The sequence below is a fragment of the Saccoglossus kowalevskii genome, chromosome 7, assembly GCF_978046115.1.
Source record: "Saccoglossus kowalevskii chromosome 7, keSacKowa6.1, whole genome shotgun sequence".
Taxonomy (NCBI): Eukaryota; Metazoa; Hemichordata; class Enteropneusta; family Harrimaniidae; genus Saccoglossus; species Saccoglossus kowalevskii.
Window position 1 is genome coordinate 20222089 of NC_140647.1, and position 13189 is coordinate 20235277.

Consider the following 13189-nt stretch of genomic DNA (forward strand, 5'->3'; position numbering starts at 1 on the left):
ATTATCCTAATTTTAATAAACCAATCAAGAAGGTACTGTTGACAATTCAACTTGGACTTGAAGACAACAGTAATTAGCTGGTTGAAATGGCGACAATATTTTGTTTAAAATTGACACAGAGGTGATACAGACTTATTCAACTTATGCTAAATCTTGCCATGGGATGCTTGTTTTCGTGGATACCGCAAGGTATCCTGGGTGACACGCTTGGATAATGACCTCATCGGGAGGTCATGAGGTCATAATGGCTGACGGGGATGCTGGTGAGGGCACCCTATCCTCAAATAATCCCGATAGTAACAGTGAGCAGACCCCCGACCAGGGGAGCATATTAGAACCTGATAGTGATGTTCTTTTGCCCGACACACTCTCAGTCAGGGACAAAGACGAAACTTGTAAGTTCGTACTAATATATTCATCATAGTAGTACGGGTGTCGCTATATAAATACAGACAGGTACCTGCTAACGAACTAATGTTTGTTTTTCTGCCATCTCGTATATCCCCTCCAATGCTACGTATGACCATGGAGGTAGACAAGAGATCTCGGACTGGCATATCAGGATCGTCTTATCCTGAAAAAAATTCAAAACAAATAATGTTACGATGGTCAAATAAATATTTTGCATAGAAAAAAAACCCAAGGCTTGCGGAATGGGTCTCGGTAAATATTCAAAAATCATTATGAGGGGAGGCAAGGGGGGGGGGTAGCTGTTACGGTTTTACGGGAAATAAAAAGGGCTTTTTACAATTTACAAGGGAAAAAAAAGACGTTTTTACAGTTTACAGTGTTAAAAAAAGGAACATTGAATGGTCCGAAGAGCTCTCCGACTCAAATTCTCCGCCATTGCTGCGCCGTGTGTAGAGATGCACGCGCATATTACCCTCGTAATGCTCTTCATTCGGTTGAGGGCCTTTTACGTCTCGACATTCAATTTTGTAGTGAATTGTGTCATCTAGTCGTTTTACAGTTTCTAAAATGTAATTTCCCTGGATTATTCTTTACGATTTTTTTATTTGGATGTAAATTTTTGTACGTACCGAGAAAAATTACACATTTTTACAGTGTGCGAAAAAAATATTTGATCGATTACGTTCTACGTCTAGCCTGTGATTACAGAATTACGGAATTTATTTTTTCAATTTACGTAGTACGAACAAAAAATTATTGCAATTACGTTGAACGAAAATAACCCTTGCCCCCCCCCCCATTATGTATCATGCAATGATTGACGAGCGAGCACGGTCGAGTTGTTTATCAATTCACTAAAAATAGAACTGATGAAGAGTATGAAATGCAGACGGCGAAAGTTATTAGTTCACAGTGAGTTGAGCTAACTGATTTTGTGTAGGACTAAAAACCAATAGATCTTTTTGACCGATAGAGAAAATGTGGGATATATATACTGAATATGCCCCGTACAGTACCTGCTGAGTTGCATTATCCAACTAGACTACTTAGTACCAGATACTGTAAAATGACTCATTTTTACTGGGTTTAAATTTCGCTGATTTACCATTTCAGGCATATTCAGTGGGTTTTAAATTCACGGTTTTATCATTTAGATAATGTGTTCTATGCATAATTTTACATATTCACTGGGTTTTAATTTAGCACATTTTCCAGTCAGCGAAAATAAGCAAAATTAAAACCCAGTGAATAATTACCCCTTTTACAGTACATCATACATTGATCAGACTTTTGTTAATGCTACACAGTCAGCAATGAGGGCATGCCAACAGTATCAACACACATTGTGATTTTTTAGAAAGATCAAATACAAAATTTGAATATCAGATTGGAATTAGTATTGCATAGTTAAAAAATAACAACCAAATCTATGTATGATATAATATTGTCCAGCCATTGTCTGAAAATGCTAGATAGCCTTAGGCCAGACTTTTTTTATTTCTTGTTTCTTGAGTTTTTATAAGGCATATTTTTTGAAGGGGGCGAAAAAAGAAATTCTTTTTTTCCATTAGATTTGTGTGATTCTCAAAGAATTGTAAGTGAGATCATTGATCGGAGAGAAGAAATGAAATAAAATTTTATTCCATGTATAATCTTGTTTCTCATCTGCGCGAGACTTCGGTACTTTGATCATGATACTCTCATGAAAATGCAACTTGGATTTGTTATGCGGCGGGCAGAAAAAAAATGAAGATAAAAATTATTTTTTTTTCAGTAATTTTTAGCACTTACAATTACGCTGAAATAAAATTTTATTTCATTTTCGGCTCCTGTTCATTTGGTTTGCAAAACAAGAGATAATAAAAGTCTGGCCTTATTATCAAAAAACATTTCTGAAAATATTTTGCCATGAATGCGCGGTCTCCCTTTCTGTTAAACAATAGTCAAAATGGTGGCATCCTTATCGACAGACAGTGCATAATTTTCAAACTCTAAAGGTATTTTGAGATTTCTTCTACATAATTGTTTCTATTATTTATAATATATATCTTACTTTGTACATATTATCAATCTATCTTTCCAAAAAAAAAAAAGCTGTCTCTTCTCATTTTTCACATGAGATGACCAACAACATGCCTATATATTTTATCCTGAACATTTACAGAAATAGATTTATACAATAATTTTCATTGAAAAACACAACACACTCGCTAACATTAGATTAGGTGTGGTGCCGTTTCACTAATTTTGATGCTAAATATTTTGTTATTTTTTTTAATCATAGCATCTTACAGGGCTGCTGGCTGTATTAAATACCTGAAAAGTCCAGCTTTCATGATCTACTGCTGTCAGGTTCTATCTTCCTGGGTATGTATTATTTAGAAGTTTTTTAGCGAGAATAAGACCTTTCTCGGGACAGTTGGCATATTTGGAGATAAAAAAACATTCATAACACCATTATAACACGCTCACACAAGAACTACGCTATATACTAGTATTTGATATTATGTTGCTATGTGTAAATTCATAGTTCTCTCATTGTATTTTTTTGGAATATACTACTATCATAAGGGGTGATGCAGAGCCATGTTTTTATTTAAAAACACCTAATAGTTTGTTAATGCCTGTTTCTTTCTAATACGTACATGATTCTCACAGAAAGTTTTCTAACAAAATGTGCAAACATTTTTGGTAATAATGATTATTAATACTGTATACTTGTACCAGTGCTCACAGTCATGTGATCTTGATTCAATTACATTTTTAAGCTAGTTTATTCAGTTTTGGGGAAGGATCACATGTGTTCTTGTGCCACATACAAGACCCTGCTTTAGCCAATCAGGATGGCTAAACTCAGACTAACCATGTTATAATAATTATTATGGTAAAAAGTCCATACTCCCTAATTTTCTCCACTGCAGCTAAATACTGCCATAATTCTCTTAAGGCAAAGCCAACCACTTGGCAAAGGATACAAAGAAGAAAACTTGATGAAAAATTGTTTTTCGGTTTCTAATGTAACTAATCGAAATTGTCTGAATATGCTTAAAAATGCACTAAGGGTTAACCTTTTGGAATCATGGGGTTGGTTGGAAGAGTGTGACTGGTTCAAATGTTTTGTCATGGTGTCATCTGTACATATTTTTTTTTTTTTAATGTGCCAGTCTTACTTTTCTTCAACACTTTGCATGTAACTTTTTTTCTTTTCGTGTCTAGCTTGCAATTTAATTTTTTGAACAAATCTTCTAGCCACCCCATGATTTCAAATAATAAGGCTGTAGGCCATTGGCGATGGAAGTGACATATTATGTTGTAGCTAGATCGAAAAGTAATTTATGACTGGAATGTTTAGCTAAAGCCAAGACATGTTTGTATTTGTGTTTGGAAATAAATATGAGAATACATTTTAACTGTCTTTTATTGCTATTTAAGGTAGCGAGAAGGGAAATTTTCACTTTTTTCTTGATTTTTCAAAAATTGATAAAACGGTTACTTTAGACCTTGATACATCACCCCAGGTTTACAAAAGATCGAAATTGCGCAATAACGTTGCTCAAATTAGTGTTTTAAAACACTAGCAGAAAAGACTACAACTGCCGTTTCGTGGATATTTGCATATTGTTTATCTTTGGAAGGAATTAAATGATAACATCTTATCTGTATACTCTGTTGTTGACGATTCTGATATAACGGGTGATAAGCTTCCAGTTGCAAACAATGCATGTTTATCTAACGTGAACCTCGGAAATTATTCTGTTAGTCCGAATTTTAAATGCGCGCGAGCGAGCAGGTGGGCGGTGATATTTTGGGGTTTGCGCGGTCGAAAAAAAAGCGGAAATTGTCCGGTCGAATTCAACAAGCGGTCGCAAAAGCGAGAGAAAAGGGTGATTGGAAAGCGGAAGCGGGCGGGAGGTTGTGCGAAAGGAGTACTGTAACTTTGCACAACTTTCTTTTAAATCGTTTTATTTTCCAAGTCAATATTCTATTTTACTAATACATTTTTTTTCTAACGCAATGGCGAAGAAAAGAAAGAAAGCGTTGACAGACGAGGCAAAGAAAAATCTGCCACTCAGTGTCGCACTCTGACACAGCAATTTTTTTTCAAACATCGGCAATTTTATTTCACAATGAAAACCGTTTTATTAGATGTCTTATCTGAGACACTTGAATGATTAGCTTGTTTGTAAACTGCCAGCGTGTACAGTGGGACAGTAATGTTTGTCAGAGGATTATCCCTCGTTGTTCGTTTGCATAACAATGGAAAACCCGAACGTTCCTGGAGTACGGACTCAAATGCCAGCAGTTTTCTTCATTTTTCGCGCTCGAGCTTGAAATTATTCATTATCTGACACTCTTTATGAGTTCTATGATATCAGTGGTTAATATGTTTGGCCATTGTTAGTGTATATTTATAATAATGCAGCAAATCTACAGTGTTTTATTAACCAAAACTGTTTTTCGCGTTTTTCTCGAGTTGAAGTTTTGATCGAGAACGACTCATTGAGACCGCCGCCAAATCAAGTGCGTTCGGACTAGGACATTCAAACTCGCAGTTATCGTTCAAAAGATAATGATGGTGCGAAATATGTCTGGGTTTTTAAAGAAAATGCTTTGTCACAGAATAATAGTCTGTTAAAGGTGCCAAGTATGAAATAATTTGGGGACAAAAAAACAAACCTGCATTGAAATCGGAATAATAGGTCTTTTGATTATCGGAGACGCATTTCAATGGACTTGATTACGGACAATGCATAACTTAAATTTCACCAGGAAATTCCGCAGTGTGCTCTCGCAATCGCGTACTTAGTCATTTTTACAAGGTTCGCCATTTTTGATGTCACGTGATAATTATGTAAACAATGTCTGTCCAGTTTGTGCGAACTTGCACCTCTATACTCAGTCTTTTGATATATATAACCTAAATTACTGTTCTGAACGAGACAACAGATAGAGAATGTTTTATTTAAAAACATCACAAAACCTTCTCGCTACCTTAAACAGACTATATATCGGATCTCTGCCCTTTGAGTAGGGAGTATTACTATCCAAGATAAAATAATAATAGCCACTGATTAAATTGGTTAAATTTTACACTTTTTAATGATGGACAGTTTTATTCAGCAAATCTAGATATTGAAAACATGCATGAATAATTCTACAAATCAATGCATGCATGAATTGCTACAGGATTCATACTGCAGTTAAACTCCCATAGATGACAATAAAAAAACATGTAAAGCAGGGCTATTTCACTCATGCATTTCAGTTTAATATTTGTTTCAAACAAGGAAACAGGGTTGCAGCGCCCTCATGCCATGGCCAGAGGCCCCCTTACCCTGGGGAGCAGATCCTCTGGCAACCATGAATTTTAGATTGACCAGGGATCACATGTGGCCACAGTCTTCAATTGTGACCTGTCTGATTTTTTGCTCCCAGGAAGCCATAGAATGCTCCATTTTAACTTAGAATTATCAAAAACTCTACACCCTGGTAGGGAGAACTCCATCTCCCTCACTTGGTGGTGCCGCTGAATTGCAGTGCTCCCTCTTGCATTTTTTTTTCTAGAAATACCCCTGCATTTAAACAACAGTGAAAGAGTGGTTTGTCTATTTTTTTTAAAAAAAGAATAAACAGTATTGAGTTGAAAGTTTCAAAAATCAAATTCAATCATGGCACATACACTGGGAATAATGGAAACATTAACTTTGTTAAGTATATAAAATATTGAGAATAGATGGTGATTATTACTTGTATTTTCCCAGGGATACCGTATGTGGAGGTTTGCCATAGGACTATACTTAGTAGAAATCGCTATGGATTCCTTGAGATTAACAGCCATCTATGGATTAATACTATGCATATCATCATTAATGTTTTCCCCTCTTGTTGGTGATTGGGTGGACAGAACAAAACGGATAAGAGGTAATATTTAATGTGAAATCTCACAGCTTAAAAATAGTAGACATGTAGACACCTAGAAACCTGTGTTGGAGTCCTAATGCAGTGGGAACTTTGCCAAATTGATCTCAACATGGTTAGAACTATACAAGTTGAGAAAAAAAGATACAGGTTGCAAACAAATTCAAACTTTTTAGTATTAAATTCATAATTACATTAAAGCCTGTGTAAACAATGTTGAAATGTAACTTTGAGTAGAAAATAAAATTAATCAGTTCTCGGTCATGTTAGAATGTGCTGTTTTGGCCTCTGACACCACACACTATGTACTGAAGAATAATGGATTTATTAAAAAAAGAGAAAACAAGCTGCATTTTTTACTATTTTATTATCAATAATGTGCGATAAAAACACAGGGTAACATGTGTCATTTCGTATGTCATTTATTTATGATTACTATTTGAATCTCAATTGGTACCTTGAAGAGAATTTTGACTCAGTATTACATAAATTTCGAAAAATACAAGAAAACGTAGCTTGTTATGCTGTTTAATTCATTGGCAGCAAATACTTTACATCTTTCGTAATTACAAGTATTTTTAGTTTGTTTCCTTGATTCTAAATTTGCATATTTGTAACCAAAGCATAATTAAATAACACTTTATACAGGTGAATGCAGCTAGCTGCAAAACATGTCTCTTTCGCTGACATGATATTTTAGCTAATTTAGCTAATCAATAATTTTGCTAATTCAAGATCTTGCTAATTTAAAATAAAGTATTTTCTCACAAGTAGATTTTTGCCACTTTAGCTAAATTAAGATTCTGTTAATTCATGTATTTAGTCAAATTTGCTAAAATGACATGTAAGTATTTCAACATGTTTTACAGTACCCCGTAATCTACTGTACTTTACAGTACAGTTAATATTTACTGTACCACCAATTCTTTGTTTGGTATATTACAGCTATCAGAATTGCCATTTTTCTTCAAAACTGTTGCCTTGTATTGTGTTCCTTACTACTGGCAATGATACTGGTGCTGGAAGGTAATATCAAACTCATATGGAATGGCGTTCTCTTCATTATGGTGGAGATTATGATTATAGTTCTTGGTGACTGCGCTAACCTTGCAGGTGAAGCTGAGAGGATATCGATTCAAAAAGATTGGGTTGTTGTGGTTGCTGGTACTAATAAATCTAAATTAGCAAGTAAGAACTGTTTTTAGCATGTTCAGCTATTGTATTATGTCTGTTTCCATTACTCGTATTAAGTTTCACAGGCTTGGGTGGGTTCAAAGTGGGTGGATTTTTATGCGAGAACACATGTATTAGCTTAGGGAAAACTACTGATACTGCTGCGGTGTATCTGGTCCAAATTTTGTCTGGAAATGCTGAATTGACCTCTGTGCATGTGTGCGTGCATGTGATTACTGTAAAATACTTTATTTTAGCTGGAATTAATTCTCACTGATTTTTGATGAGCTGAGTGTAAAATATAGCAAAAAAAGATTTATTTTCACTGAATCATTCCTTTAGTGAAAACTAATTCTAAGTGAAAATAAAGTATTTTACATGTGGTAAAGTACTATACCCACTGTAATTATGAAATTAACAACACCATGTATTTGAACATGTGAGTGATTGCATCTTAGATATGCCCGTGATGTTCTCATAAAGCGTAGCATTGATGCATGGTTGGTTATCAATATTTGTACTGATTCAGTGTTTGATTAATGACCATTTGGCTGCATGTATTTCTGTGTTTGTACCATATGTGCCAAAAACACAGGTAGCCTGCCTGAGGGTGGGGGTGGGTGCCTGTGTACGAGTCAAATTGTGTCATTGACACTGGAATTTTATATATTGTACATTTGGATGGTTTATAGTTGTGAGCTATGACCATTTTAACATACCGGTATCTGAAAATAGAATCCGTTATCTCTACCATACCATGGCAGGAAGGAAGGATTTGTTGTAGTTTAGGAATTCTATTTATACATATGCAATTCCTAGATATGACATACTATGAGTACATATGTAGGAAGCTAATTATATAGAATTTATTTTTTTAACCATTTTAACTATTGGATTCAAAAAAATTATCAGAAGTTAATTTATGTTTTCTATATTAAAAATGGATAATTACTTACCGGTATATGGTACAATTCCTGAATTGACTTTCTTGTTATTTTTTTAGTTCCTGTTCGAAACAAAAACTTATAATTCAGTCTCTTTCCCTCCGTCCGCCTGTCTGTCTGTCCGTCCGGAGTCATATTTCAGAACTCTGTGGACCAAATCTGTTCATTCTTTGCATGTGCCATATGCACATGCAATGGTTTATTGATTCAATCCAAGAAGGCCAACTGGCAGCCATTTTGTTTTTTTTAAATGTGGTATCGTATGCATGCTTTGTCAGTTTTTGTTCAAATTTGGTACATATATTTTACATGTTAGGATACATGTCTATGACGATTTGTTTCGCAATCGGATCAAAGATGGCCAACTGGCAGCCATTTAGTTTTTTGAAAATGTGTTATCTTATGCATGCTTTGTCAGTTTTTGTTCAAATTTGGTACATATATTGTACATTTTGGATTACATATTCATGACAATTTGTTTTACAATCAGATCAAAGATGGCTGATTGGTGGCCATCATGCTTTTTGACCATACTACTATATCTCCAAGGCTTATGAACCATTTTCATTCATATTTGGCACATACATCATACATACATTAGTACACGTCATGTCAGTTTGTTCCATCATAGATGGCCGACTGCCATCCATCTTGATTTTTTAGCTCCGCTGTCGACTTTGTCGAGTGGAGCTAATCATATGAGTGAATGTCCGGCGTCCCTGTCAATGTTTTACTTTGTCAACTTCTTCTTGAAAACTACAAGCCTGAATGCTTTGATACTAACTTGGTGAATATGTACTTTATTTCATGATGATATCTTCAATTCTCTAATTTTGGTGAATATTTTTAGTAAAAAGTGATATTTTCGACTTCTTGTTAAAAACCACAAGTCCAATTGCTTTGATATTATACATATAGGTACTACATGTGGAGCTCTCTCAGTTTTGTTCATTTCATGATTATATCTTCAATTCTCTAATTTTGATGAATATTTTGGTAATTTTTGGTAAAGAGTGATATTTTCGACTTCTTTTAAAAAACCACAAGTCCAATTGCTTTGATATTACATATATAGATACTACATGTGGACCTCTCTCAGATTTGTTCATTTCATAGTGATATGTTCAATTATCTAATTTTGATGAATATTTTTGTAATTTTTGGTGAAAAGTGATATTTTTGAATTCTTGTTGAAAACAGCATGTCAGATTGCTTTGATACTATACATATTGTTCATTTTTTAATGACAGTTTCTTTTCTTTAATTGCAATGTGGATTGCTACCAGCGCAGCTATCTCAGCCGACAGGCTGCTTGTTGGTTTTCAAATTTGATACAAACATTATACATGTAGAGATAATGTCCATGGTGATTTGTTTCATGTTTTGTATCTCTGTACATAAGCCTGGACAAATGAAATTCTGGTTGGTTACAAAAAATGCATGAATAGCATATCCTGTTTAATTTCTGACCATATATTATGATTTTGGAAGAGTCACTTAATACATCCAATTTCTTTTGATAGTAAAGGAGCCAATTATTCACTCTAAATAATTAACTATGCTTTTGGTACATATTACCTTATTTTTGGCATGAATAACATTTCCCCCTATTCCAACGGTGACTACCGGTATGTTGATCGGGTTTGAAAGTCTTAATTAAAATGGATACGGTATATACCGGTAGCAAAGCTCATTTCTCTCAAAATAGAAAATTTAGTTTTTTGAGCCTGATAATATAATAAATGCGAAAAAATTGCAGTAAATTGTTGCATTTATTATGTTATTATTTGTAAATCAACTGACCATAGATCCAAGTGGTGGGCACAATGTGTTTTTATCTGCCGACACATTGCTTGTATATACAAGATATGGAAGGTCCTGTAATATATTGGATAGTCTTGGACTTTGAAAAATATTTTGAAAAGTCTAGCGAAAAATGCCTTTGATTCCAAGAAAATGAACTGTCAGTACTGTCACAAAGCGGTTTTAACCCTGATAAAATGACCAAAATTGAGATGAAATAGTCATGGACTTTATTTTCATCTCAGGTGTACAAACCCTGTATATATATTATTCTTTTCCGTATAATTTATACTGAAATTTGTTTTGGAAACTTGTATGGTCTTGTTAATTATCTATAAATGTATATTGACAATCATTACGATTAAAGGCCTCGCCTGAGTGAATAGATTATAGATGATCTGAGTGTCAGTACTGACTGGTTTTTTTCGTGGGATTAGTGCAGGTTGCCCTACTTTACTTGGTGCTGTATGATTGTTAAATCTGTTGTAATACTTGCATATAAATGTACATTTAATAGCAAATACTGTAAATACAACACATATCCATCCTTTTTTTGTTTTTCAGATTTAAATGCCGTGTTGCTTCGAATTGACCTTGTGATTAACATTGTAGCACCTATAGCTATCGGCTCTATAATGACGTACGGCTCTATGCTGATTGGTGCACTCGTGATAGCAGCATGGAACCTTATTGCTGGGTGCGTAGAATATTATCTAATGTCTACAGTCTATAAAGCAGTGCCAGCACTTCGTATTAAGAAACCAACAGCTATGAATGGTAGGATTATGTCCTTACAGTACAGCCTCAGCATGACTTTTAAGTGTCTCTGGTAGTTTTAGGTACCCGGTAGTTTAAAACTAGCTTAGCTTGTTTTCAAAAATACTGTTGCCTAAATTGTGATGAGCAATCTGCCTAAATATTGTCTCATATTATTACCATAAGTTGAGAAATTTTGAGGACGACAGTTTTGGTGCAGAAATGCAAGCTAGACCTTAAACCTTGCTGCCAATTTATGACTAGATTGAGCCCAAGCGTGCTATAAAATACATATGGGAATTTGCAATATGACATCAATTTAATTTCTATTCATTTTAGAAGAGGCCGTTCATGCTGATGAAAAAGTAAATATTAATCAGAACACAAGTACCACACCTGGAGATATGATGTTCTCCGTTGGCTCAGATAGTGAACCCAGTGATGCCGAAATCAACGTTTCTCGTGAAGATCTCAGTAACCAGCCTACTCAAGGAAATATACAAGAGGCAAATGTGGCACCAATTAGGGATACAGAACAAATCAAACAAGAAAACTGGAAGAAAGTTCTCAAAGCGTTTGGACTGTGTATCACACTAGGTGAAGGGTGGAAGACTTACATGAGTTACGCCGTGTGGTCAGCAGGAGTTGGGTTAGCATTTCTTTACATGACTGTGCTGGGATTTGATTCTATTTCCACGGGTTACGCCTACTCACAGGGACTAGCTGAGTGGTTGATAGGTGTACTTATGGGCCTAGGCTCTGTATTTGGTCTGTTGGGCACAGCATTATTCCCAAGGTTGCGTGAAAAAATTGGTCTGCAACGAACTGGATTATGGGCGCTGATCATGGAAATTTCATGTCTGTCGCTCTGTGTCATTTCTGTATGGGCTCCTGGCAGTCCTTTTGACTTGCATCCCCAAAATGGCGAGGATTTTATTGCCAACGTCAGTACCACAGTGCCAACTACATTGTTAGCTTCCAATACAAGTGAACTGATAGATATAACACAAGATATCCGTGATAAACCTGATTCCTATGCATCAGTAGCTCTGCTGTTTACTGGAATGGTGTTATCTAGAACAGGTGAGCCATGAACACCAATGACAATTCCTATTTAGATTCTTGCTCATGATGATAAATGTTTTTTTTTGGGGTTTTTTTTTTCGTCAAAAACATTAAGACATGTTAAGAATTGCTTTTGGAACAAAACATACATGTTGCATGCAGATTTGCATTTATTTTCTTGTGACTTCAAAACTGTTTCTCAACTGATGGTGTGTCACTGCACTATTTTCAATATGAACAACTCCACACTAGTTTCATTTATCCACAAATTGTCCTATATCCCAGCTTCCAGACAATGTATACACTGATATACCAGGTACGGTAGTTGTATGCATTACCAACTAATAATGTTATAAAACTTTTATTAGTAACTGAATGAGGCATACTAATATGGGCATGTCAATTCGAAATAATTTCAGTGAATAAACAAAAACTAATCTATCATTATTTATTTTTTCTAGGACTATGGTTGTTTGACTTGACGGTAACGCAACTAATCCAAGAGAGTGTGTTGGAGACGCAGCGGGGTATTTTCAATGGCGTTCAAAACTCCCTGAATGGTTTCATGGACTTAGTGCATTTTGCTTTAGTTATTACATTTCCAAACCCCCACACGTATGGTGTTTTAGTTCTCCTATCGTTCTTATTTGTCTGCACTGGTGCTGGTTTCTTTGCATACTACTCTTATAAAATACGAGGTCATTTATTTCACTGTGTCAAGTGTACATCCACAAGTAACAGCTATACTATACAAGAATCTGAAGCCTCAAGTGTGTAGTCAAAACGTTTTTATCCTGGTGAACAACAGCAATAAACTCTGATTATATTAATCAATCCTTGAAGATTAATTTATTTTAATTATGTGCAATTATAAAGTATTTTAGAAAATTATTCTAAATAAAAATGATGAATGCTATAATAATACTTTCAGTTGCATTAATATTTCCTGATATTAGTGTTCATTCCTTTATAATTTTCGCTTCACAAGTTGTGTGTATACATAAAAAGAAGATTCCAGTGCTGTATAAATTCTAGGTATACCCAAATACTCAACATGCACACTCATAAGAGTTGTTCAGCTTTGTCCGGAACACTTATTTATGGCATTCCTTGCCCAG

The 13189-nt window shown here is 34.9% G+C and overlaps 1 protein-coding gene across 1 annotated transcript; it reads left to right on the forward strand.

Moving 5' to 3' along the window:
* Positions 1-232: 232 nt before the first annotated feature.
* On the forward strand, positions 233-12993 carry LOC100376038 (ferroportin-like). The gene is made up of 7 exons (XM_002741208.4): positions 233-395; positions 2696-2778; positions 6174-6333; positions 7276-7518; positions 10815-11027; positions 11346-12089; positions 12533-12993. The coding sequence occupies exons 1-7, from the start codon at positions 245-247 to the stop codon at positions 12847-12849; spliced, it is 1911 nt and encodes a 636-aa protein (XP_002741254.1). The 5' UTR covers positions 233-244; the 3' UTR covers positions 12850-12993.
* Positions 12994-13189: the final 196 nt, after the last annotated feature.